Source organism: Schistocerca piceifrons, chromosome 4, assembly GCF_021461385.2.
Source record: "Schistocerca piceifrons isolate TAMUIC-IGC-003096 chromosome 4, iqSchPice1.1, whole genome shotgun sequence".
Taxonomy (NCBI): domain Eukaryota; kingdom Metazoa; phylum Arthropoda; class Insecta; order Orthoptera; family Acrididae; genus Schistocerca; species Schistocerca piceifrons.
The window spans coordinates 405308431-405334924 of record NC_060141.1 but is presented as its reverse complement, the minus strand read 5'-3'; the positions used below and the strand labels follow the sequence as shown (position 1 = coordinate 405334924).

At 41.5% G+C, this 26494-nt stretch overlaps 1 protein-coding gene across 3 annotated transcripts in view; it reads left to right on the top strand.

Annotated features, from left to right (window-relative positions):
* LOC124794867 (mucosa-associated lymphoid tissue lymphoma translocation protein 1-like) overlaps positions 1–26494 on the top strand; it is a 130199-nt gene that overhangs the window by 15927 nt on the left and 87778 nt on the right. For all 3 annotated transcript variants that reach the window (XR_007016620.1, XM_047258544.1, XM_047258545.1), the window contains exons 3-4: positions 20985–21168; positions 24020–24272. Coding sequence is in view for 2 of the 3 variants with exons in the window: in XM_047258544.1 (XP_047114500.1) it covers positions 20985–21168; positions 24020–24272 (437 nt within the window). In the remaining variant the exon portion in view is untranslated. The remainder of the gene's footprint in view (positions 1–20984; positions 21169–24019; positions 24273–26494) is intronic.

Sequence of the window (26494 nt, the reverse complement as noted above, 5' to 3'; positions counted from 1 at the left end):
GCAGAACATATACTGTGGGTGAGTTTTTGTTTTCATATGTGCAGACATTAAATGGGAGGTGTGACGACAGGTAAACGGCTTCACCTTCTGTGGGCAGCGCCTTTTACATTTTGGTGTCGTAGCTTGGCGGTGGCTTGACCATCAAAGAGCAACCACACTCTCCAAGAGTGAAAATGAAAGACAAGGTGGTTTTGTGACAAATAAAATATATTGTAATCATGGATGTCAAGTTGAGTCTCTGAAGTGTATGTCATACAAAAAGTTGTGTTCTACTCTAATTCACGAGTCACTCCAATGATCTGTACACCCATTCAGCGAAATGTATATGTTTGTAAAAGGAAAGTAGTGGACATGCTTTTTTGTGATATGTGTAGAAGATATCTTTTTTTGCTCCAACAACAGCTGCAGAACGTGAAGAAGCCAAGCCTGTCCTCCGCCACACACAAGATTTCAGAGGCACTTTTTAGCGGAACCTTTACTTCAAGAGAATCATCTACAGCAGCCGGATAATAAATATATAAATAAATGTAGTCAGCCAGATATTAATGTCGGTTGACGGATCTCGTGAAGTGCTCTGCCTCAGTTTCAACTACGAGGAGCAAGCCAGCAGCTACATAAAACTCTAATACAACAAGAAAAACACTTCAACACCATCATTCTCAAATACTGCTTGCTCATTATTACCATGTCATTGTATTCCAGTAATAATGTTATCAATAATATTATCATTGTTGCCACAGGCTTCATCAAAATTTGGAATGTCTTGTGATAAAGAAATATTGGAGAGGTTAACTGACTCTTTAGCCAGAGGTTCCAGTTCATCACCTCTTGATTCATCACTACTTGGAGTTCTTTCAAAAAAATAATCTTGAAATACTTGATAGTCTTCATCACATAAACTGCAGCCAACACCAGTATTATTTAGTGTCTTCACAATTCTATCTTCGCTCAGTTCACACTTTAAACTGATCAAATTGTAAATATGTCTTTGTTGTTACGGTAACGTCAGCTGTTGTTTCAGGGCTGTCAGGCAGCAGCTCACAGTTTTGTGGTTAGTGTTGCTGACATTTGGTCATGGGGCCCTGGGTTCAATTTCCAGACAGGTCAGGGATTTTGTCTGTTCGGGACGGGGTGTGTGTGTTGTCATCATCATCATCATCATCATCATCATCAACCTGCAAGTTGCCATAATGGCATCAAGTGACCATCCCATATGTGGTTTCCCAGCCAATAATGCCATATGCACATTCCATTGCAGCTGCTAAGTGCAAATGGCAACATCCATAGGCTTTTATGTCTCGTATAGAAAGGGGTCATTTGTCATATTTGGAATTATTGTAATCACATAACATTCTTCTTTTGTACAAAGCTAACCTGGCCTTCTTAAAACGCCTCAGAAATTTAGGAGATGCTGTTTTGTGAAGCACTGCATAACAGCTGTGAGCTTCAGAAAAGGAGCCTCTTATCAGGCCAATGTCATCTTACCATAATGGCAAGAGGTCTGTTTCCAGAAGACTGACATGGATTGCTTTTAATGATATTATTGATTCGTGCTGGAGAGACAGACAACTTTCAAATTGATGTGAGCATGCACAGAATGCAATAAGTTCCAATAATATCCAAAAAGTGTTTTAGACACTATTGAACGTTTTTTTCTTGCACTGAAAATTTTACTTCTTTGACAGGAGGTCCCTTAACACATTCCATTTCACAGATTCATTGTAATTAGAATTGTGTATCGGCTGTACGAGCAAGTAAATGTTATAAAACAGTTCCTATCTATATTCTCCAAGCATACTGGTATTAAGGAGGGATGCACAACAAATATACTGAAGGAAGGACCAGGACATCTGCTGTTGCATTTTAGGGTAAATTTCACAAAAGCTGTTGCATTTTGTCCATGGATAAACCGTTTTTATGATCGTTCCTTTGTGCTAACGAGGAACCAGAGAGCTCATACAAATGTATATGTGCAACTTACTTTTTTCAACCCCGCATATGTTCAAGCTTTGTAACCTTTGCATTAGATCTTCATAGTAGATAAGTATTTTCGTACACAGTAATTTTTTCTGAATATGAAACCAGTTTATTTATTATTTTCATATATCAGAATTATTGTATTGCATGGCTCAGGGAACAAACTGAATGGAAGAGGCTTAAATATGTCTGTAATAATAATAATAAATAGCAGTGATTGTGACATGTAAGCAGGTGAATGGATAGTAGTGGAATGGGAAATTCTTAATTAGATTCTAAAATATAAGAAAAGACCAAGATGTAATGAAAGGTGGGTGATCACATTAGGATTACATTACATGGAATTTGATTTAATCTCCTTCAAAGTATTGTCATTGGCTAGCAGAGCTCTTACCCCAATGTTGAATCCGTGACTGGGAGCATTTCCTGAAGGCTTCTTCAAAAGGGTGCTCAGCTGCTCTGTCATGGCCCTCTCAATGTCAGGAATGATGTCAAAATGTTTTCCTTTAAGCAAGGTTTTAATTTCTGGGAAGAACTAGAAGTTGCACATTGCTGAGTCTGGTGACTAATATGGATCTGGGTTTCTTCTGTTTTTTGAAGTTAATTCACATCTCGAATGTTGCTCATCTTCTACCGACTCATTTCCGCTTTTAGTCTTTAGAGTTACAGCATTATTGCCATGTACCAAATTCAGTATTTTGTTAATTTCTTTGGAACTTTTTTTACACATTGAAACAAAACTTAACGTTCACCTGTTGTTCAAAATCCGTGATGCACAACAGATATGGTAAATATAACATCACTCTAGCATCTCTGAATGCTGACGGACAAGCCAGAACGTGTTCCAACTTGATGCTGCATTTTTCAATGTATCAGGCTATTGGGCATACCGAAGATGTCAGGTCTATTTGTTGCCATTAGATCCAATATATTTCCATCATGAGCAAGGTTCCTAACTATCTGTTCTAGGTATTTTTCTGAGAAGGCATTTAGTAAAGTTTCACAGAATGTCTTATCACTCCCACCATTAACAATGAAGTGTTGGCAGAAGAGCCAACACCGTGTTGCTAGAGGAGGCCGAAAAGCACACATTTAATTACACGCTGACTGGTGCGAGGTCTGGAACAGTTAAGGGAATTAATAGTAGCAAATAAAGTACATAGTTGATATAATACTTAACTTTAATCCACAATTGGTGTACATCGCTCTTGACGGTACATGTTATAATCTCAATATCAAATGCTATGGCGCCTTGCTAGGTCGTAGCAAATGACGTAGCTGAAGGCTATGCTAACTATCGTCTCAGCAACTGAGAGCGTAATTGTCAGTGATCCATCTCTGGCTAAGTCGGCTGTACAACTGGGGCGAGTGCTAGTAAGTCTCTCTAGACCTGCCGTGTGGCGGCGCTTGGTCTGCAATCACTGACAGTGGCGACACGCGGGCCCCGCAGCCGATTTAAAGGCTACCACCTAGCAAGTGTGGTGTCTGGCGGTGACACCACATTCCTCCCCCGCAAATCGGTGTACGGTTGTGTTATAAGGCTTCCGCCCGCTGTGGGGAGGACCCCATGTTGACGTATGCGACGAGGTGGGGAGCCTAACAACAGGCGAGGCTGTGCCACCCGCACCCTGCCATTCGCTCCGAGGGGAGCTAGGAAACGCCTGAAAACTTAGTCCACATGCGGTGTATGCGCCCGTAAAGAGACAGGAGGGGCCGTAGGGTCGACCTCCATCGCGTCGGGGCACCCGACGGGCGAAGACGACATCTGGTCCGGAGTGGGCAAGAGGTCCATGTCGGAGGACAGCTGGTCACGGGAAGCGATCGGCGGCGCGTGACCCAGGGAGGCACTTGGCGGCTGCAGCGAAGTTTCCACTACGGGCGTCGCCGGCGGGCGAACAGGCGACGGCGGCAGCGGTGCGTCGCCATGGGGCAAAATGGAAGGCAGCGTCGGTAACACCTGGGGATGAGGCGAGCCAGTAGATAGGTCCCCAGGGCGCTGACCGGACGGCACCGTCGCTGAAAGCAGACGGGGAGCGGCAGAACCCGTGCGACGACAGAGGCGCAGCTGATTGAGATGCCGACGCACCTCACCAGAGGCCCCCAAAACCAGATACATAGTGCGGCTGAGGCAGCGAAGAATGCACCCTGCGAGCCAACGCCGTGAACCTCGATAGTTGCGATAGTATACAACGTCGCCTGGAGCAAAAACAGGTGGCTGCCGCTGCACAGGAACCTGATGCGGCCGATGCAGCAAAGACATCAAGGTTCGATGGGGACGACCGTGGAGCAACTCAGCCAGCGAGCGACCATCTCGGGGCTGAGAGCGATACGAAGAGAATAAGAGCAATAATGCGTCCTCCCGAGAATGCGACTCCTTCAACTTCAACATCAGTGACTTGAAAGTCCAGACCAATCGTTCAGCGGCACCGTTTGACTGCGGCGAAAACGGCGCGGATGTCAGATGTTCAATACCATTGGCCTTGCAGAATGACAAATTCTGTGGACATGAATTGTGGGCCATTGTCGGAAACAATAGTCTGTGGAAGACCTTCAATACAAAAGATAGCGGATAACGCTTGGATGGTGGCAGATGACGTCGTGGAAGACATCCGGACAACAAAAGGAAAATTACTGAAGGAATCGACCAGAACCAACCATCGACCATTCCAGAATGGACCAGCAAAATCGATGTGTAAGCGTTGCCAAGGGGAAGTGGCGTTCGGCCATGCAAAGAATTTCCGCGGTGGGGCGGATTGTTGTTCGGCACACGCCATGCAAGAAGAGCACATATTCGTAATCGCAGCATCGATTCCGAACCAAGTACAATGCTGAGGAGCAAGTTGTTTCATTCGCACTATACCCCAATGTACTTGGTGGAGAGGACTGTAACGAACGTGGGACCACGACCCTGGACTGATCATTATCAGAACGCAACAGCAAAACACCACGTCATACAAAAAGTCTCTCCTTGTGAGCAAAAAATCGGCGAACCAACGGATCCTCGATCCGTGACTTTGACAAGGGCCATTGCGTAACAACAAAACGCAAAACGGTAGCAAGGACAGGGTCAGCAGCTGTGGCTGTAGCTACACAACGAAAATCAATGGGAAACGATTCGACCACGTCATCGGTTTCCGCATCAATGACCATGCAAGCAAGTTCGGAAGAATCAAATGCTCTATCCTCAGCAACAGGCAAACAGGACAATGCATCGGCGTTTCCGTGCTTAGCAGTGGACCGATACAAGATATCGTAGCGGTACTGCGAGAGGAAACTAGACCAGCGAATGAATTTCTGCGCTGTACGTGGAGGTACAGGCTTGTTCGGATGAAAAAGCGACGTCAAAGGTTTGTGGTCCGTGATGATGGTAAATTGACGACCATACAAGAAATCATGGAACTTAGTAACACCAAAGACGAGAGCCAAAGCTTCTTTCTCGATCTGTGAATAATTTCTTTGCGCAGACGAGAGCAATTTGGACGCAAAGGCAATAGGGCGATCATGCGATCCATCTTTGTGCGCAAGCACAGCACTGATCCCGAAATCCGATGCATCCACCGTCAACAAAAGGGGTTTCTGGGGATCGAATGGCGTAAGGCAAGTATTGGAAAGCAACGCCGATTTCAACTGGTGAAAGGCGCGTTCGCATTCCGTCGTCCAGACGAACGGAACACCGTTACGGCATAAGCAATGAAGCGGAGCTGAAATGGAAGAGGCATGTGGAACATATCTGTGATAATAGTTAATTTTTCCCAGCACACTCTGTAGCTGCTTCAAATTCTGCAGCAAAGGCAAGTCGTGTATGGCACGGAGGTGCTCTGGACTGGGATGTATGCCTTGGGCATTGATTACATGTCCCAAATATGGTAAGTCACGAGCAAAAAACACACATTTGTCCTTCCGCAAGCAAGACCGGAAATAATGTCTTTCCGGAGATCACAATATCGTCCAGATACTTTGCAGCAGTAGGGACCGACGCACAAACAGTTTGTAAATAAAAATGTCAGCAAATTCTTCACATAGACGAGAAACACTGGCTGAAGGCACAGTCTGGTTCACTGATAGGACCTGATTGACTATAGACAAGTTAAACAACTGAAATAAATCTAAACCAAACACGTTCACTGCAGAAGAAGAACGCGTTTAATTACACGCTGACTGGCGCGAGGTCTGGAACAGTTAAGGGAATTAATAGTAGCAAATAAAGTACGTAGTTGATATAATACTTAACTTTAATCCACAATTGGTGTACATCGCTCTTGACGGTACATGTTATAATCTCAATATCAAATGCTATGGCGCCTTGCTAGGTCGTAGCAAATGACATAGCTGAAGGCTATGCTAACTATCGTCTCGGCAACTGAGAGCGTAATTGTCAGTGATCCATCGCTGGCTAAGTCGGCTGTACAACTGGGGCGAGTGCTAGTAAGTCTCTCTAGACCTGCCGTGTGGCGGCTCTCGGTCTGCAATCACTGACAGTGGCGACACGCGGGTCCGACGTATACTAACGGACCGCGGCCGATTTAAAGGCTACCACCTAGCAAGTGTGGTGTCTGGCGGTGACACCACAAACAAAACTGTAATGTTCCCAATTAATTGTTTGATGATTAAAGTCTCCATCATGACTACAATATGATTGTGGAACTTATGTACAAGCGAACTGAAGTTTTCTCTAAAGTTTTCAGTTACATCAGGAGATGAGTCTGTTGGGCAATAGAAGGATTTAATTATCATTTTATTCCCACCCCTGATACTAAGTCTTGCCTAAATAATCTCTCATGCGGCTTCAGTTTCTGTCTTAGTGGATTTGACTTTCTTGTCTACTGCGACAAATATGCCACTTCCATTTCCCATTTGCCTATCCTTTCCATGTACTGTACATTTACATTTTCCCTAAAGATCTCACGGCTATCAGTTTTAGGCTTCAACCAGCTTTCTGTACCCAGTATTACGTGAGCTTCACTGCTTTTCATGAGCACTTCAAACTCTTGCACTTTGTTGCGAATACTTTGGCAGTTAAACATTGATTTTAATACTCTCACCTGTGGGAGGCATTGATTTTAATACTCTCACCTGTGGGAGGCATTTACTTCAAACTTGCACTGATACTTCTGGGTTTCCCACAGCTGTCGTTATCTGGATTGGATGTGCATCCTACACACAGTCACCTAGCTGAGTAGCAGCCTCTGATGTGTAATGCACACCTGACCTATTTAGGGGGACCCTACAGTTCTCAATCCTATGGCACAAGGCCAGGAAGTCACATCCTAGCTCTGTCACAGAACCATCGAAGTCTCTGGTTCAGTGCTTCCACTAGATTCAGAGCCAAAGGGCCACAATCAGTTGTGGTGGCAATGCTGCAAATTGTGAGCTTCGTTGAAACACCACACACAAAGTTGGTCTTTTCAACCTTCTCTGCCAGTTACTGGAATGACCTAAGAATGAACTCGGATCCCATACAATAGACATCATTTGTTCCAATGTGCACGTCAATCTGTAGTTGGCTGCACCATGTTCCCTCAGTGACTGCTGGAACAACCTCTTCAACATGTTTAATGAGGCCCCCAGGCATACAGACTGAGTTTACCTGTTGTCCTTTCCTATCCCTTGCTGCCATTTGTATTGGTGCCATCTGCTGATGAATGCATGCTGAGCATTCTCATTTTACCAATGTTGGGAATCATTTCCTGGCCAATAGATGTGACATTAGGCTAATACCTCTGTGTGGTCCATCCTCCAGTGGTTCTTCTGTATGGGACACAAGATAGTAGACCTAAGGATCTCACAAATGACCTTACAGAAGTAATTATCACCCATTGTCAGGAGGAATGTACAGTGCACACTTCATTGACAGTCTCTCTTCACAAGAAATTTTGTATTGGAACACTGTCCTTGCCAGTAGCTGTTTGGTATGTCTGCTGGGCGAATTTGACAATTTTAAATGTGATAATAAGGACACTAAACAAAAAATTTGTTATCTTTAGGATACATCCCACTAATACCACGTAATACTACCTGCAGCCTTTATAATCTGCATCCATACTCTGCAAACCACCACGAAGTGCATGGAAGAGGCTATGTCCCTTTGTACGAGTTATTAGGGGTTCTTTCTTTTCCATTCACATATGGAGCACGGGAAGACCGATTGTTCGAATGCCTCTGTGCATACTGTAATTGTTCTATTCTTATCCTCACAATCCCTATGTGAGCAATGAGTAGGAGGTTGTAGTATATTCCGAGAATTATCATTTAAAGCCAGTTCTTGAAACTTTGTTAAGTAGACTTTCTCGGGATAGTTTATAGAGTATGGCAGTTCAGTTTCTTCAGCATCACTGTCCCACGGGTCAGACAAACCTGTGACCATTCATGTTGCCCTTCTCTTTATACATTCAATATTCACTGTTATTCCTATTCGGTACAGGTCCTACACACTTGAGCAGTATTCTAGAATGGTCGCAAAGTGATTTGTGAGCAATCCCTTTTGTAGACTGGCTGGTCTTCCCCAGTATTGTACCAATAAACCAAAGACTACCACCTGCCTTACTCACAACTTAGCCTATGTGTTCATTCCATTTCATATCCCTACAAAGTATTGCACCCAGGTATTTTTATGAGTTGGCCGATTCCAACTGTGACTCATTGATATTATAGTAATAGGATACTATGTTTTTTCATTCCATGAAGTTCACAATTTAATATTTCTAAACATTTAAAACAAGTTGCCAGTCTTTGCACCATTTTGAAATCTTATCAAGATCTGTTTGTATATTTATGGAGCTTGTTTCAGACTGTACTTTATTATGCATAACTGCATCTGCAAAAAGTCTGAAGTTGTTATTAATATTTTCTGCAAGGTTATTAATGTACAACATGACAGCAAGGGTCCCAACACGCTTCCCACGGGGCACACCCAGAAGTTACTTATAGATCTGAAGATGGCTCTCCGTCCAAGATTGTTGTGTCATCAGCTACTGTGGGAGTCAGCATTGACACAAACAACAAAGGAGAGAAGTCGCGAGGGCCAGTGGTAGGAATCCAAAATGATATGTACATAACACTTGCAAATTAATGGAACACTTTATTTCTAAAAAGGAAAGAAACATAACTTAGCCTCTCATTATGAGGTGGCTTGATTTGCTTCCAGTGCCTCCAACATGCAGTTACTTTTACACACTGTTACTTGTCACAGAGACCGATGACCACACTGTTTGGTCTCTTCCCCCCAAACAACCCCAACTTGTCACAGAATGTAGGCTAAGGATCATCTTCCTATAATGCAGTATTGATGCTCTCAAAGTCTGAGTCTGTGACCGAACTGACACTGGATATGTGGCACTGCCTGATCTTTCCATTGGTGCACAGGTCACCACCTTCTTAATGCTGTTTTGCTGCACTGTAGTGGTTGGTGTACAGTTGATGCTTTAGCTCTGCATACTCCTCTTTCCCCAAAATGCCTCACTGTTGTCGTGTAGGGAACCATATGACAATTGGGAGGGGTGGGTTGGGGGGGTAGGTGAAAGGAGTCAGGAATCTGGGTATTGTGAGAACTGGGAGCCGCAACTGGGGATCTGTAGAAGAATCTTGCAATCAACAAGCACAGATCTGTTTCTGATGGCAGCACGGCAACCAAGCCAGACCTTGAATCAAATACATGCAAGAGCCCAAATTGCGAAGAATCATTCCTCTTTCCCAGTGCCTGGTGCGACCAAAAACTCTGGAAAGAATGAAATCATTAGTCACAATGATATACCTGCAGAGCATAGGACGCGCCATGCACTGCATTGGGTGCAGCAACTGGAGCAGTGTTCAGTGTTGGCGGCCATGTAGAAGCTCTGCTGGTGATGGACTGTCGTGGGGCTGGGAGTGGTACCTGGTGAGGAAGAGCAGCAGCAATTGCTCCTGTGTGTGGGAGGCACGTAGTTTGTTCATCTGTTGCTTGAACATACACACAAATTCTTCAGGTTCTCCATTCAACTGAGGATGAAACAGAGCACTTGTAAGATTAGTGATACCATTGACTGTACAAAACTGTTCAAAATCCTTAGCTGTAAACTGTGGTCCATTGCCTGCAACCAACACTTCAGGTAAACCTTTCTAGCAAAAAATAGCTGACAAAGCCTGAATGGTACTACCCAGTGTTTTAGAGTTCATTGGCACTGCAAATGAATATGTACTTAAAAGAGTCCACAACATAAGTGAATGAGTTTTCCAAAAGGGACCAGAAAGTCAATATGCACTTATTGCCATGGCGATTGAGACTTCAGCCAAGCTGTAAACATTTGCTGCGGGGCATACAGATTTTCAGCACAAGTGTGACACTGTGATGTCAACAGCTCAATGTGGACGTCTATGCCCAGCCAAGTACAGTGCTGGATTGCTAACTATTTTGTACATACAACTCCTAGTGTGCTTGGTGGAGCAATCGCAACACATCTATTTGCGACACTTTAGGAATAAGCACATGTGATTGTCCAGAGTCATTTTGCAATAAAATCATACTGTGCTAGATGGAAAGGCTATACAAATGAGCAAAATATTGAAGCACAAAGTAATTCTGAATATTTTTCACTGAACGAGACCAAGTGGTATGAATGTAGTGCAAGAAAAGGTTCAAGTCAGGGTCTTCTTTGTGGCCTGTGCAATTTTCCTATAGTGGAATGGAAAAGTCTGTGAAAGTTCAGTGTTCTGCACATCAATCTGACAAGAAGATGTGGGTGTGGCATCAAAGTCAGTATCAGGGCCAACAGGAAGGTGAGGAAGAGCGTCAGCATTTGTGTGCTTTGATGTGGGCCGATACCATATTTTGCACTGAAACAGTGACAATAACAAAGCTCAATGTTTCAGCTTCTGAGCACTGTGTGGCAGAACAGATGAGGACGAATGAAACAAGGACTGAAGTGGCTCATGGTCCGTCACTAGGTAAAACTTCTGACCAAACAGATAATGGTGAAACTTTGTCTTGCCACAGGTAATAGCGAGCATTTCCTTCTCGATTTGTGAATGGTTACATTGAGTCTTGGTCAGTAATTTGGAAGTGAAAGCAAATGACCTGTCCTGTGTACCAAATCTGTGCGAGAGCACAGTTCCGATCCCATGGGAAGAACTGTCCACTGCCATAACCACAGGCTTAGCGGTATCGAAATAAATAAGACACCTGTCACTTAGCGAGGCATTTTTAAGTTTCTGAAATATATCCTGACACTCTTTGGTCCAAACAAAAGGCACATTCTTCTGGTGCAACAGAGCTGCAATCTGGGCTTCATTGGGTGTCAACTGGATGCAATATTTCATCTTCCTGAGAACTGACTGTGGTTCTGTCATGTTCTGCGGGGCAGTGAGGTCCCAGATGGCCAAGTATTTGGCTATATAGAACATGACCTAAGTACTCAATTTCAATCTGGAAAAAGGTGCATTTGTCCAGGAGACACTGTAAACCTACAGCTGAAAGTACTTGAGGAAGCATACGAAGATTACTGATTTGTTCCTCCAGTATATGTCCTGATACCACAATATTATCCAAGTAATATGAGCAGAATGGAACTTTTGCAGTACGCTGTTCCAAGTAGCATTGGAATATGGATGGCACAGAAGTGCTGCAAAAGGATAAATGCAAAAATTTGAACAACCCTAAATGTGTGTTGACTGCAAACACCTTCTGAGACTTCTCATCTAGAGGAATTTGCAAATAAGTATCGCATAAGTCAGTTTTTGAAAAATAGCTGCCTGCATTAGTTCCTCAGGGGAGACAGTGGATAAGTATCAGTTATTGTTTTTGGAATTACAGTGGATTTAAAGTCAGCACAAAGAGGAAGTCTTCCAGATGGCGTTGATAAGATTACTAAGGGAGAAGCCCATTGACTAGCCTGGATAGGAGCAATAACACCATTGTCTTGGCATTCTTTTAAGTTCACATGCAACTTAGTCTCTGCATGCATGGAGGACAGAACGTGCTCAAAAAAACTTAGGTTGCACATTGCCTTTCATTATAACTTGTGCCGCAAAATTATTTGCTCTGCCAAATCGTTCAGAAAATAAATCATGAAACTCTCCAATCGATTGAGTAACACTGTCATTTGGGTTGAAAGCAGAAACAGAAAGTACATGGTCCTGAATATTATGATCAAACAAATCAAATGAATCTAACCCAAAAATGTTTTCACAGTCTCACAAATGCAAAATTGTAAATGTCACCGTTCTGGTGTGAGACTGGAATGTAGCAGGTAGACTACATGTGCCAAGCAGTTGAATGTCCTGACCGTTATATGCAGTAAATTGCATGCAAAATTTTATCAACTGTGGTGAGCCCAACTGGTCATGATTAAGCAATTTAGCGGAAGTACCAGTGTGTAACTGAAGTCACACACAGCGTCCGCTAGTGCCTAAGTACACAAACAGTTTGACTTCCATTACATAGCACTTGGACAGGGTGAAGGCACATCCTGAATCTGGTCATTACTAGTGTTGGTAGCTGTTGTAGGAAAAACTACATTCACTGATTGAGAAGTTGCTCTGCACTTACAAGAGCGAATGTGAGTAGAGTTCCTTTCCTGTCACAAGCACGCAGACTGTACATGACCTTCCACAAGAATAACAGGTCACATTCTGCAAATGGCAGTTTTGTCTTTCATGCATGGCAAAGTTGCGGGGACATGAATTCACAGCAGACACACGTGTTGATGCCTGTTTACTCTGCCCATGGTGTGATAGCCTGTTTGCATGTGGTAGTGGGTCGCCAGGCCTTACCTGTTTGCCACTTTGTGTTGCACTACAAATGGGAGCTACGTGTCCATGGTACAAGGACACAAGTCTGATGTTCACTAATTTGTAACACTTGTTTCAAAGAAGGATCAGAATGTTTGAGAATTTGTTCATGAATCCTACTGTCTGGCACATTGCACATAATTGCAGCATAAATCATAGCGTCAGTATAGTATTGTCCACAGCTATATTGAAAAGGACACAGTCGTGTCAAACCATTAAGTTCAGTGATCCACTTATGGTATGTCTGTTCTGGCATTTTCTGCAATCGAAAGAACTATTAATGAGCTTCAGCAACCTGTACCTGATCCTCTAAATACTTAATACTTAATGAAGGCAGAAACTAAATCATCAAAAACCAGCAACTCTGACCTACTGGTCGGGAATAACATCGGATCAAGGCAGTAAACTCCTGTGCCAGCTATTGACAAGAAACAAGAAAGTTTCACTGTACTTTGCACTTGATTTGTAGCACAGTGAGCATTGAACTGAGCGACCACTCATTCCACTTCTCTTGGTGTTGATTGAAAGCTCGGAATGCATGGAGGTGGTGCCATCGATGTGGCTGGCTGTTGTGGTGGAGATGATGCAGCAGCAACTTGTGTGTTAATGAGCTACTGGACTGCCATCATCAACTGCGACATTTAACGGTTCTGAAAGTGAATAAATTGCATTAGATCAAAGCCAGCAGCAGCTGGGGGCATAGGCACAGGTGGTGTAGGATGCGGGTTAGAGGTCCTCTTAATAAGAGAAGTGCTGCAACATATTGATGAAAAGCGATGCAGATACACAAGTAGCAGAAGTGCTGTGACTAGCAAGGAAAAAAAAAAACAGTTAATAGCGATTTTCCTCTGAAAGGAAAGAGGGAAATATTAGTGATGTGCTGTGAAGAAGAGGCAAAGAGTGAAGGCAGCACAGGTTCTGTAATCCTCATCGCCAGATGTTGTGTTGACTACTGTGGGAGTCAGCACTGACACAAACAAGGAGGGAGAGAAGATGCAATGGCTGGTGGCAGGAATCCAAAATGATTTATATGTAACACGTGCAGATTAATAGAACACTTTATTGCTAGAAAGGAAAGAAACATAATTTAACTTCTTGCTATGAGGTGGCTTGATGTGCTTCGAGTACCTCATACGTGCAAATACTTTTACACATTATTACTACTCACAGAACACAGGCTAAATATAACCTTGTATTATGCAGCTCTGATGCTCTCGGAGTGTGCCAGAGAACGGGGCCCGACCAGCAATGGGTGGCTGGCTAAGTCAGTGTTGACAGGGTCGCTGAACTCTGTATTCCTGGTGTGACACTGCCTGTTCTTTCCACTGGTGTGTGGGTCAGCACTGTCTTGATGCCTTTTCACGGCCCTGCACTGGTCGATGTGCAGTCAACGCTTTAGGACTGTACAAAGGTAATATGCTGTGTCCTCCCTACCAAAAAGATCTCAGTCTGTCTAGTCATGACTTTAGCTTGATACCCCATGTGATTGAACTTTTGACAAGAAGTATAGATGTGATTCTGCATCAAGTGCTTACTGAAACCAAGGAATACAGCCCTTACATGACTGCCTTGATCCAGTGCTTCAGTATGTCGTGTGAGAAAAGTGTGAGTTGGGTTCCACATGATTGATGTTTTTAGAATCCGTGCTGATTGGCATGGGGGACGTCATTATGACTGAGCACAGAATATGTTATAAGATTCTACTACAGATCAGTGTCAAAGATATTGGATGATAGTTTTGTGGATCACTTCTACTAACCTTCTTGTATGCAGGTGTGACCTGTGCTTTCTTCCAACTACTGGACATGGTTTTTTTTGTTTGAGGGATCTATGACACATTGTAGTTAGAAGAGGGGCTAAGTCAGCTGCAAATTCAATATAGAATCAAATTGGGATTCCATTGGGTCCTGGAGCTTAGTTCAGTTTTAATGATTTCAGCTCTTTCTCAACACCACTGCCAGTAATATTGATTTCATTCATATTTTCTGTGGTACAAGGATTAAATTGGGGCAATTCTCCTGGGTTTTTCTTGGTAAAGGAGCACTTCAGCTTTTGCTTCGCTACCCTCGGTTTCAGTCCCTGTCTCATTCACTAGGGACTGACCATCAACTTTGGCACCACTAACATCCTTTATATATGACCAGAATTTCTTTGGGTTTTGTGAAAGACCATTTGACAATACAGTATTCTGCTATGGTAGTTATTGAAGGCTTCACGCATTGCTCCCTTGACAGCCAAATGTGTTTCACTCAGCCTCCCTCTATCTATAGCCCTAGACTTTGTTTTACACCTATTATGCAGCAATCTCTGTTCATTTAGCTGTTTCTTTACAGTGACTGTACCATGGAGGGTCCCTACCATTATGAATGGCTCTATTGGGTACATATCTATTCAGCATGTGGTCAACTATTGTTTTAAACTTGAACCATAGTTCATCTACGCTCCCACCCTGCACTGAAAGTTTTGAGTTCCTCATTGAGATATGACACTACTGATTTTTTATCTAGTTCACTGAACATATTAATCTTTCTGCTAGTTTTAATTGTCCTTTGTACTTTGATAATCATTATTGCCACAAGACCGCATCATAATCATTGATATCAGTTTCGATGTGGACATCCTGAAAGACGTCAGGTCTATTTGTCGCCATTAGCTCCAATATATTTCCATCATGTGTGGGGTTCCAGTCTATCTATTCTAGGTAGTTTTCAATAATGTTTCACACAGTGTCTTATCACTCCCATCACTATCAAAACTGTAATTTCCCAATTGTTTGTTGGTTGATTAATGTCTCCACCGATAATTACAATATAGTTGGGGGACTTATGTACAAGCAAAGTGAGGTTCTCTTTGAAATTTTTGGTTACATAAGGAGACAAGTCTAGTGGGCAACAAAAGGATTCAGTTACCATTTTTTACCCACTTCTGATAATTGCCTCAATTTGGCGAGCAAGGGAGTCCACAGGTATCTTCATTTGTGTCATATCCAGCTGCAGCCACTCGTTGATGTTTAGATTGAGAGTATACTTATTGTTAGATTTTATCTGCTGTTCCAAATGGTCCCAGACATTTTCTGTCATTTAAGGTTGGCTGATTTAGTAGACAGTCGAGGTGCAACAGGATATCCGAATACTTGGTATTTGTGTGTTGTCCTGTGGACACAGCTGTTGTGATCTTAGAACAAGGGAGTGTCCACAGCATACTCATCATGAAGTCATTGAAGAAAGGGTAACATTCAGTCACTGAAAAGATTGAAATAAACAGTTCATGGTAACTTGAATAATGGGTGCAATTTGTTGTCCAAATGAAAATTCCTCCAGCCAAACTACGCCCTTCACACGCTGTAGATTAAATCCCTCATTGGGCATTTGGTGTCCTCAACACCAAATCATTTGGGTAGGGGAGGGGAGGGGGGTCAGGAATGTCAAAACCACAATTTGTCAGACAATGTGGCATGCCTCCAGCAGCTGCTGTCCAGTTCATGTGTTATTTGACACATAGACGATGTACAGCTTTATGCTCCACTGTGAGAAATGGCCTTTTGCGAAGTATCTGACTCCAGATGTTCGTTGCATGTAGTTCCCTTCTCAATGTTCTCTCAAAAACTGATTGACATGAACTTGCATTCATTGACAGCAGCAATTTTTGTCAGGTCTGAAATTGTTTGTTATTGACAAGGTGTGGCCGATTTCTCGGATCCTGGTCAGTTAAGATATTTTTACAACCACTGCTGTTATGCCGTTTGTGCCATTCCTTGTGTACACATTGGATACACCAATAAATTGGGAAAAATCTTTCATGGTTTGGTCAAGTGTACGTCCCGGCACAATACAGTGGAACCTCGCATAGCGAGCATGATTTGTTCCAGAATCTTAATCATAGTATGAAACACTCATTAAGTGAAACAATTTATCCCATACAAATTAATGTAAAATACAATAAAGCATTCTATGCAGAAAATGTAGTAAAAGTTTTATCTTATTCATGCCATTTATTCAAAGATAATTATACATAAAGTATTATGTGTACTTTATTATTCATGATACACAACTAATTCTTTTTTACTAGGAAGCTATCTAGTCATTTGTTTCTTCCGGCACTTCAACTTTGGTGAAAATGCGACGCAGCATTATTGTCAAATAAATTTGTAACACTCGTAGACACTGCTTTATTGGGGTGATGATTTTCAATGTACGATGCAATCAATTCCCATGTTTTCGGCATTTCTCTTATTGTGCTAGAAGATTGCTGCTTTGCTGTAACCGCCTCCTCCTCCTCCTCCCCCTCCTCCTCATCTGAAGGACTCCTCTCCACAACTTCCTGCTGTGAAACACACTGCAACTCCATAAGCTCTTCAGTAATCATTTTTTGGGTATGATCTTCCACAACCTCATTGACATCATTGTTATCCACTTCTAGTCCCGTGCTCTTGGCCAAAGACAGAGGTTTCACAGGTACTGACTTGAATGCCTCTGAATCACATTTGACAATGCAATCTGACCAAAGCTTCTTCCAGGCATAAGTGAGAGTTCTCATGGTAACCCCTTCCCATGCCTTTTCGATCATCTTGACACAGATGACGATGTTGAAGTGTTATTTCCAAAACTCCCTCACAGCAAGATTTATATCTTTAGTCAACTCAAAGCAATGCTTGTAGAGAGCTTTAGTGCAGAACTTCCTAAAGTTAAAAATAATCTGCTGCTCCATAGGCGGGAGTAACAGAGTGGTGTTGGGAGGCAGAAATTGGAACTTGTTAAACTGAAATTCTTCAAGAAGGTGGTCTTGTAGGCCACAAAAATGGGCAGGAGCATTGCCCATAACAAGCCAGACATGGAGCAACAGATTCATCTGAATGGTACACAAGCAGCGGTTTAATTTTCAAATCGCCACTAGCATTGGCCATAATAACAGTGTGAGACTGTCTTTCATTGACTTGTGACCAGACAGTGCATTCTCCTCTGCTGTTTGAAAGATACACTTCAGCATCTTTTTCCAGAATGGGGCGTCTTGTCACAATTAAAAAGCAGCTGTGGCAGATAACTCTCAGAATCTACGGCTTCTTGAAGTTGCTGATGAAATTCTCTGCTGCCTTTGTGTCAGAGCTGATTGCTCCACCATGCCTCACAATGCTGTGGTTCCCAGTTCTTCTGTTAAACTTCTCGAACCATTCACAGCTTCCCTTAAACACTTCTTTGGCTGCTGATAATCTTGGTGTCTTCTTATCAAGATCGGCGAAAATCATTCTCGCCTTCTCACAAATTACGTTCTCATTAATAGTGTCGCCTTGCAATAGCTTTTCATGTATCCATATAAGGAGCAACATTTTGACATTGTCAAGAGGAGGAAACCATTGCTTAGATACTCTTGTCACTCACTTTGAAGCATCTATCAGAAAGAACGCTAAACCCAGACTGCAGTACCTATTAAAGGCATTGTTCATATGCCACTGCCGACAAATGAAAGATTTTCGGACATGGCGTGAGTCGTGCTTGGGTGGCTCAGTTGGTAGAGCACTTGACCACGAAAGGCAAAGGTCCTGATTTCGAGTCTCGGTGCGGCACACAGTTTTAATCTGCCAGGAAGTTTCATATCAGCATACACTCCGCTGCAGAGTGAAAATCTCATTCTGGGTGTTCATATTGTTGAACATTTCCCTCGTCGCATGCAAATGGCTCATGATGTCACACTAAATCATTGTCACTCATTATACAAAACATTGCTCATTAAGCAAGTCATTTTTTTTACAATTTGTTTTGCTTGTTATGTGAATTGTGCATTATTGGAGGTGCTCATTAAGCGAGGTTCCACTGTAGCCCCTTTCCACCATTCTGTCACATCTCCATGTCAACCTATCTTATTACGCTGATTCCATATAATTGACTGGCTCATACATGCTACTGCAGGGTGATGACTTATTTCAGTGGTAAATGGTCATGTGACCACCTGGTACCAGTTGTACACCATGTACAGTGCTCCAGAGTGATCAGTGTGCTCTTGTAAGGAGGTGAATAATATTTTTCCCAGTGAGTTCATCTTCCCCAAGACCATTGCCATGCTGAGAAAACAGGGTGTGAAACCTGCTCAGCTGAATATGTGTATTTTAAATCCTGTTCACTGAAAAGTAACATTAATTTCTGTTTGTGAAAGATATACTTCGTAATTTACGGAATGATTCCTAGATTTGGTGCATCCTGTAGCTCATCCTGCTGTAACACTGCTCCATGAGGCCAGGGCACCACTCAAGTCACCCTCAGGCAGCTGGTATAAGTGAATTGCCAGGCAAACCTTTTGCACATGTTCCGTGCATGGGCAAGTCAGTTTGCCAGTGCTGCCCACATGCACTCAGCCAGTGCAGTATCAGCATGTATACTATGGCCCAGCTGCCTGTCTGCATCTGCTTCAGAGTTTGCCCAGCTGTGCCCCTGGGTACCAAGCAAGCTACTGGCAGGCAGTTGAGCTGGGAAAGCTTGCTATAGATAATGGCAATTGTAATGTTCTGTTACTGAGGGACATCTCCATAGAGAATTTGTGCAACAATAATTAATCATGTATTGCAAAAATACCTGAATTTGTATCTCTTTCTGGGAAGGGTAGAAGAAAACAGATAAACTGAAATATCCTGCTGTGATCAAATTCTTTGTTTCACGCAGTTTATCCAGAACAAACATTTACCCATGTTTGGTGAAGGCTTATTAGGATACTGCTGTCTCGATTTCAATAGTTCCTCCTGAACTCATTTGGACAATCATTGAGTAAAGGTATATGAAATAGCAGACAGATTGTCTTATCAGAGAAAAGGGCATAACACGTTTTGCAATGAGAAAGTGCTGTGCTAAATTTGAGGTGCATCTGTTGAACACTGACTGAAATAAAATGGGGAAAAGAAATTTTACTGTTGGTTTGGACTACCAAAAAGTGTATTTATTCACCAATTTGTAACTCTGGATGAAGTATAAGTGCATACTTCGCACCATGAATTAAACTGCAGTCACTGCAGTAGGCTTACACAGGTCCAGCAGCAGCAACAACTACTGTGGTATTTGTGTTAGTTATTTTCCAAAATACCCTCTGCTTACCAGAGTTAGCGTGCTGACTTCTACCTGCTCCCATATCCAAAGCAATCTGTGGCTGGACAACAGTTCGAATCCCAGATGATGCTCTGACAGCTATTGTGAATATTTTGTAGAACTCCCAGAGTTGCGCCATATAAATTGAATGTAATCACTGGGAAAATGTTGGAGAATGTTCATCAACTTAGTGGAGAACTACATTGCCACCGAGCGAGGTGGCGCAGTGGTTAGCACACTGGACTCGCATTCGGGAGGACGACGGTTCAATCCCGTCTCCAGCCATCCTGATTTAGGTTTTCCGTGATTTCCCTAAATCGTTTCAGGCAAATGCTGGGATGGTTCCTTTGAAAGGGCACGGCCGATTTCCTTCCCAATCCTTCCCTAGCCCGAGCTTGCGCTCCATCTCTAATGACCTTGTTGTCAACGGGACGTTAAACACTAACCACCACCACCAACTACATTGCCCTAGGAAACATAATATTTCATTGTCAGGCTGATAAATTTTGTCTTTATTCTCATAACTACTTCTGGTGTTTACTTGAAATTGTTTTCTGATCCTGTTTTCTAATCCTCATGGAATTTTCAGATTCCTCTTTTCTGTCATTTCCATTCCCTAAAACTCCACATCTGCTCTGTCTCAAGACATTGCTGTTTAATGCACCCCCACCTGCTAATCCTCTCACCAACAATTATGTTGCTGTATTCTTGTCTATAGTTTTGTTCACCTCTTACTTTTTCTTCACTTACATCTTCAGAATTTTTCCATATCCTTACTGTTTATGTTTATGAACAACTGTGTGATAAGATGATTTCATTTGCTCATACTGTGCATTACCAACTCTACGGTATATGAATCTGCTTTGTTGTGCTTGTATTTTTTTTAGTAGATGGGTGTTATATTTTACTTAGAACTCTGTAATTTTGTTGTGTGTTTGTCTATAGCAGGTTTCTCAAAGTTTTTCATATTATTTTTCATAGATGGGCAGCTAGATGAATACAAAGCACATGCGTTCTGTTTCCCCTTTTCATGTACTATTATCAAAGCTGCTGTGTGTAATGTGTCAGAACTAAGGATGGAACTAGAGTAGAGTTTTGTTTTAAAATCACACCTTTTACATACTAGTTTGGTGTATGTTAATGTTATACATTGAATGTTCTCTTTTAATGTTTCTTTAGAACCTCTGATTGTCACAAGGCAACCGGGGAATGGATGTGATGTAGTAAGAGTCAGTTATGGAGATACACTTGAATTACAGTGTAATGCTGTCGGCTTTCCTCCTCCAAAATCATACCAGTGGTTTTTTAACAATGAGGCATTGAGTTTTGGAACAAGCAACATACTTACAGTGGAAAACTTTGAGTAAGTATTTTTTAATTTGTGTGTTTTCGTCTAGGCTAGACATAAAAATTAATTTTTTAATTGAGAGATCATTTCAGATTTACAAACAGCTATATTGAAATGAAAATGCCCTAAACTTGTCATCACTTCAGTGACTGTTGCACCAGTGAAACAGTCCTGTAAAAGTCAATGCACTGAACAAATCATACGTAAATGTAAAGGTTTAGTGTAAAGGACACATTAAGAGATGGAAATACGAAAAAAGCTATTCAGCATTTCTAAACATCCTACAGAACAAAATCGCCTCTCTGAACATGAAAATAATCTGAATAACCAGCACAGCATAAGTTTTCTGACACTATTTCAAGATTATCCCATCTGAAAGTCAATAGCAGATAATACAAAATATACTAAATTAAGAGTTAAATAATGATAGCAAATAAGTGTGCAAAATGGCTAAGCAGGGTTAGCTAGAGGACAAATGTAAGGATGTAGAAGCATGTATCACTAGGGGTAAGATAGATCCTGCCTACAGGAAAATTAAAGAGACCATTGGAGAAAAAAGAACCACTTGCATGAATATCAAGAGCTCATATGGAAACCCAGTTCTCAGCAAAGAAGGGAAAGCAGAAAGGTGGAAGGAGTATATAGAGGGTCTATACAAGGGCAATGTTCTTGAGGACAATATCATGGAAATGGAAGAGGAGGTAGAAGAAGACGATATGGGAGATATGATATTGCGTGAAGAGTTTGACAGAGCACTGAAAGACCTAAGTCGAAACAAGACCCCGGGAGTAGACAACATTCCATTAGAACTACTGATAGCCTTGGGAGAGCCAGCCATGACAAAACTCTACCATCTGGTGAGCAAGATGTATGAGACAGGTGAAATACCCTTAGACTTCAAGAAGGATATAATAATTCCAATCCCAAAGAAAGCAGATGCTGACAGATGTGGAAATTACTGAACTGTCAGTTTAATAAGCCACGGCTGCAAAATACTAACACGAATTCTTTACAGACGAATGGAAAAACTGGTAGAGGCCGACCTCAGGGAAGATCAGTTTGGATTCCGTAGAAATGTTGGAACATGTGAGGCAATACTGACCCTACGATTTATCTTAGAGAATAGATTAAGGAAAGGCAAACCTACGTTCCTAGCATTTGTAGACTTAGAGAAAGCTTTTGACAATGTAGATTGGAACACTCTCTTTCATATTCTTAAGGTGGCAGGGGTAAAATACAGGGAGCAAAAGTCTATTTACAATTTGTACAGAAACCAGGTGGCAGTTATAAGAGTCGAGGGGCATGAAAGGGAAGCAGTGGTCTGGAATGGAGTGAGACAGGGTTGTAGCCTATCCCCGATGTTATTCAATCTGTATATTGAGCAAGCAGTAAAGGAAACAAAAGAAAAATTGGGAGTAGGAATTAAAATCCATGGAGAAGAAATAAAAACTTTGAGGTTCGCCAAGGACATTGTAATTCCATCAGAGACAGCAAAGGACCTGGAAGAGCAGCTGAACAGAATGGACAGTGTCTTGAAAGGAGAATATAAGATGAACGTCAACAAAAGCAAAATGAGGATAATGGAATGTAGTCGAATTAAATCAGGTGATGCTGTAGGAATAAGATTAGGAAATGAGGCGCTAAAAGTAGTAAAGGAGTTATGCTATTTGGGGAGCAAAATAACTATCGATGGCTGAAGTAGCGAGGTTATAAAATGTAGACTGGCAATGGCAAGGAAAGCGTTTCTGAAGAAAGGAAATTTGTTAACACCGAGTATAGATTTAAGAGTCAGGAAGTCGTTTCTGAAAGTATTTTTATTGAGTATAGTCATGTATGGAAGTGAAACGTGGACGATAAATAGTTTAGACAAGAAGAGAATAGAAGCTTTCGAAATGTGGAGCTACAGAAGAATGCTGAAGATTAGATGGGTAGATCACATAACTAACGAGGAGGTATTGAACAGAATTGGGGAGAAGAGAAATTTGTGGCACAACTTGACTAGAAGAAGGGATTGGTTGGTAGGACATATTCTGAGGCATCAAGGGATCACCAATTTAGTACTGGAGGGCAGTGTGGAGGGTAAAAATTGTAAAGGGAGACCAAGAGATGAATACACTAAACAGATTCAGAAGGATGTAGGTTGCAGTAGGTACTGAGAGATGAAGAAGCTTGCACAGGATAGAGTAGCATGGAGAGCTGCATCAAACCAGTCTCTGGACTGAAGACCACAACAACAACATGTGCTAAGTTTTTAACATTGATAGTAATTGCCTTTAGCTATATATCAGATTGGTTTCCACTTACTTAATGATCCTGTCCTCTTGATATCTTTCAAAAATTCTGTTTGAGTTTATTTGAAAGGTATGTCTTCTGCTGCTCCAATTAAATGTTAGATTCTTGGATTTCCATATTTCTCCGTACCATGCAATCTTGCACCCTTGTTTAATTTTGTCCATAATTATTTAACTACTATGGCAGTAACAAATCTAAAGAATATACCTACACGTTTCAGTTTTTAATGCCAAATATTTTAAGTTATACAAAGTGATATTTGAGTCTCCATCTTATGTACTGCAGTACTTAAAATTAAAACTCTTTATATATTCTAATTTTTGCAAAAACTCCAAGTGCAGCAAAACACAAAGAAAAAATCATTTTCTATTTCAGAATTTCTCTGTCATTTAGTTTGACAGTGCTGCTAACTGCAATGAGTTTCTGGTACAGTTGTAAACCTTTCTAAAATAATTATTTTATCCTATGTATTTTTATAATTATTATAGCCATTGCAAGTTAATTATACACTTATACTATAAAAACAATGTATTTCTAAGTTCTCCTGTAGTGTAAACGTTTCTTTATTTTTCAGACTTCATCATGAAGGTGAATACAGGTGTGTAATAAAACAAGATGAGACACCAGACGGTTCCTGTTGGACAGATGATGTCACTGTTGAGTTGCTACCAGATGTTCCTATTATTGAAGATGAACCACAACCAGCAGTTTGTGTAGTTGGTGAAACATTCACACTCCAGTGTTCAGTTGCCTGCTACCCTCTTCCAAATTTCCAGTGGTTTCGTGGAAATGAGCCTCTTCTCAATGAAACAAGTGATACTTTAGTGGTCAGTAAATTTTCAGTGTCAGACGTGTCTTCCCTTTTTATTGCAATGCTTCAGTGAACTGTTCGTTAGTTAATATTTATTTGCTGTTACACAGTGGTGTCTAAAAGTTCATCATAATAAAGAAATGAGAACATATATTCTGAAATAGGTGTTTGAAGTATAATATTACAAGATAAAGTGATTCATCAAAATATTAAAACATTTAATTACAAAAGATATGAAACTGGAGATACAAAGTTCAGTTAAAACCAATAGGGTGGAGGACAAAATAGGAAAACAAGGAGCGCAATATAGGAGGACCAGGCACACTTTCTCAGCAGTGTTCAGAATCTACATACATACTCCACAAGTCACTGTACAGGGCATGACAGAGGGTACTTTGTACCACTACTGGTCATTCCTTTTCCTGTTCTACTTACAAGTGCATTGAGGAAAAAATAACTGCTCATACACTTCTGTACTAGCCCTAATTTCTCTCATCCTTTCTTTGGGGTCCTTAGGCAAAATGCAAATTGACAGCAGTAGAATCATTCTGCAGTCAGCTGCAAACAATGGTTCTTTAAATTTTCTCAGTAGTATTTTGTGAAAATAACATCATCTTCCCTTCAGGCATTCTCATTTTAATTCATGGAAAATTACTTACATGTTGACTAACCTACCAGTAACAATTCCAGCAGCGTACCTCTGGATTGGTTCAACATTTCCCATTAATCCAACCTGGTGGGGATTCCAAAATCACTTAAGGAGACCTCAAGAATGGGTCATACTAGTGATGTAAATGCAGTCTCCTTTATAGACAAGCTGTAGTTTCCTAGAAGTTTCCCAATAATCCAAAGTTAACCATTCAGTTTCCCTACTACCGACCTTACATGCACATTCAATTTCAGATGATTTTGCAGTGTTATGCTTTGATATTTAATCACCATGACTGCATCAAGCAGCACACCACTAATACTGTAGTCAAACATTACACAATTGTTTTTCCTACTCATTTGCATTAACTTCCATTTTTCTATGTTTAGAGCGAGCTGCCTTCAATCACACATGGTAGAAATGCTGTCTAATTCATCCCATGTCATCCTAAAATTATTTAATGATACCACTTTCCTGTGAACTGCAGTGTCAGCATCAAACAGTCCCTGATTGCTGCTAACCCTACCTATCATGTATGTATATAGAGAACAAGAGCAGTCCTGTCACACTTCCCTTAGGTACTCCTGACAGTAAGCTTGTGTGTTGTGAACTCTCCCTATTCAGGACAGTGTTCTGTGTTCTATTACTTAAGAAGTCTTCGAGCCGTTCGGATATCTGTGAACCTATTCCATATCTCGGACTTTCGTTAACACTCTGCAGTTGGGCACTGTGTCGAAAGCCTTCCATAAATCTAAAAATATGCGGTCTGCTGCCCTTCATCCATGGTTTGCAGGACATCATGTGAGAAAACAGCAAGCTGAATTTCACACGAGCAGTGCTTGCTAAATATGCACTGTTTGGTGGACAGAAGCTTTTCTGTCTCAAGGAAATTTATTATAATTGAACTTACAGTTGTGCAGCAAACCGATTTTTAAAACATTTGTCTGTAATGCATTGGGTCCATTCTTTTACCCTTCTTATATTTAGGAGTCACCTGCACATTTTTTGAGTCACTCTGAAATGGGCAAGGGATTCATGATAAATGTAAGCTAAGCAAAGGTCAGTGCTGAATAGCAACCTCTGTAAATGCGAATTGGGATTCCATCCACCCTGTTTGCAACTCTTTTATTGCTTTGCAGCACCGGAGATGTCCTCCACATAGAAGTCTGTGTGAAGGTCAAATACTTGTAAGTTTGTATGATCCTCCTGCATTAATGATTTTTTAAACGCAAAATTTAAAACTTTTGTTTTACTTTTTCTATCTTCTATTGGTACACTCGATTTGTCAACAAGTGACTGAACAGAAGCTTTCAACTTGCTTAGTGATTTTATGTAGGACCAGAATTATCTCATGTTCTCAGCGAGATCTTTCACCAACATATTGTGGTTTAAATTGCTGTATGCTTCATGCATTAACCCTTTTATGGACTCATGAATTTCTACTAACTCTGCCTGTCAACATTTCTGTATTTATTTTTTGAACCAATGTACAACAGTTTGTTTCCTTGGTATTTTCCAAATTTTGTTGTTAAACCGTGGTGGATCTTTTCCGTCACTAATCCATTTACTTGGTGTGTGTGCCTCTAGAG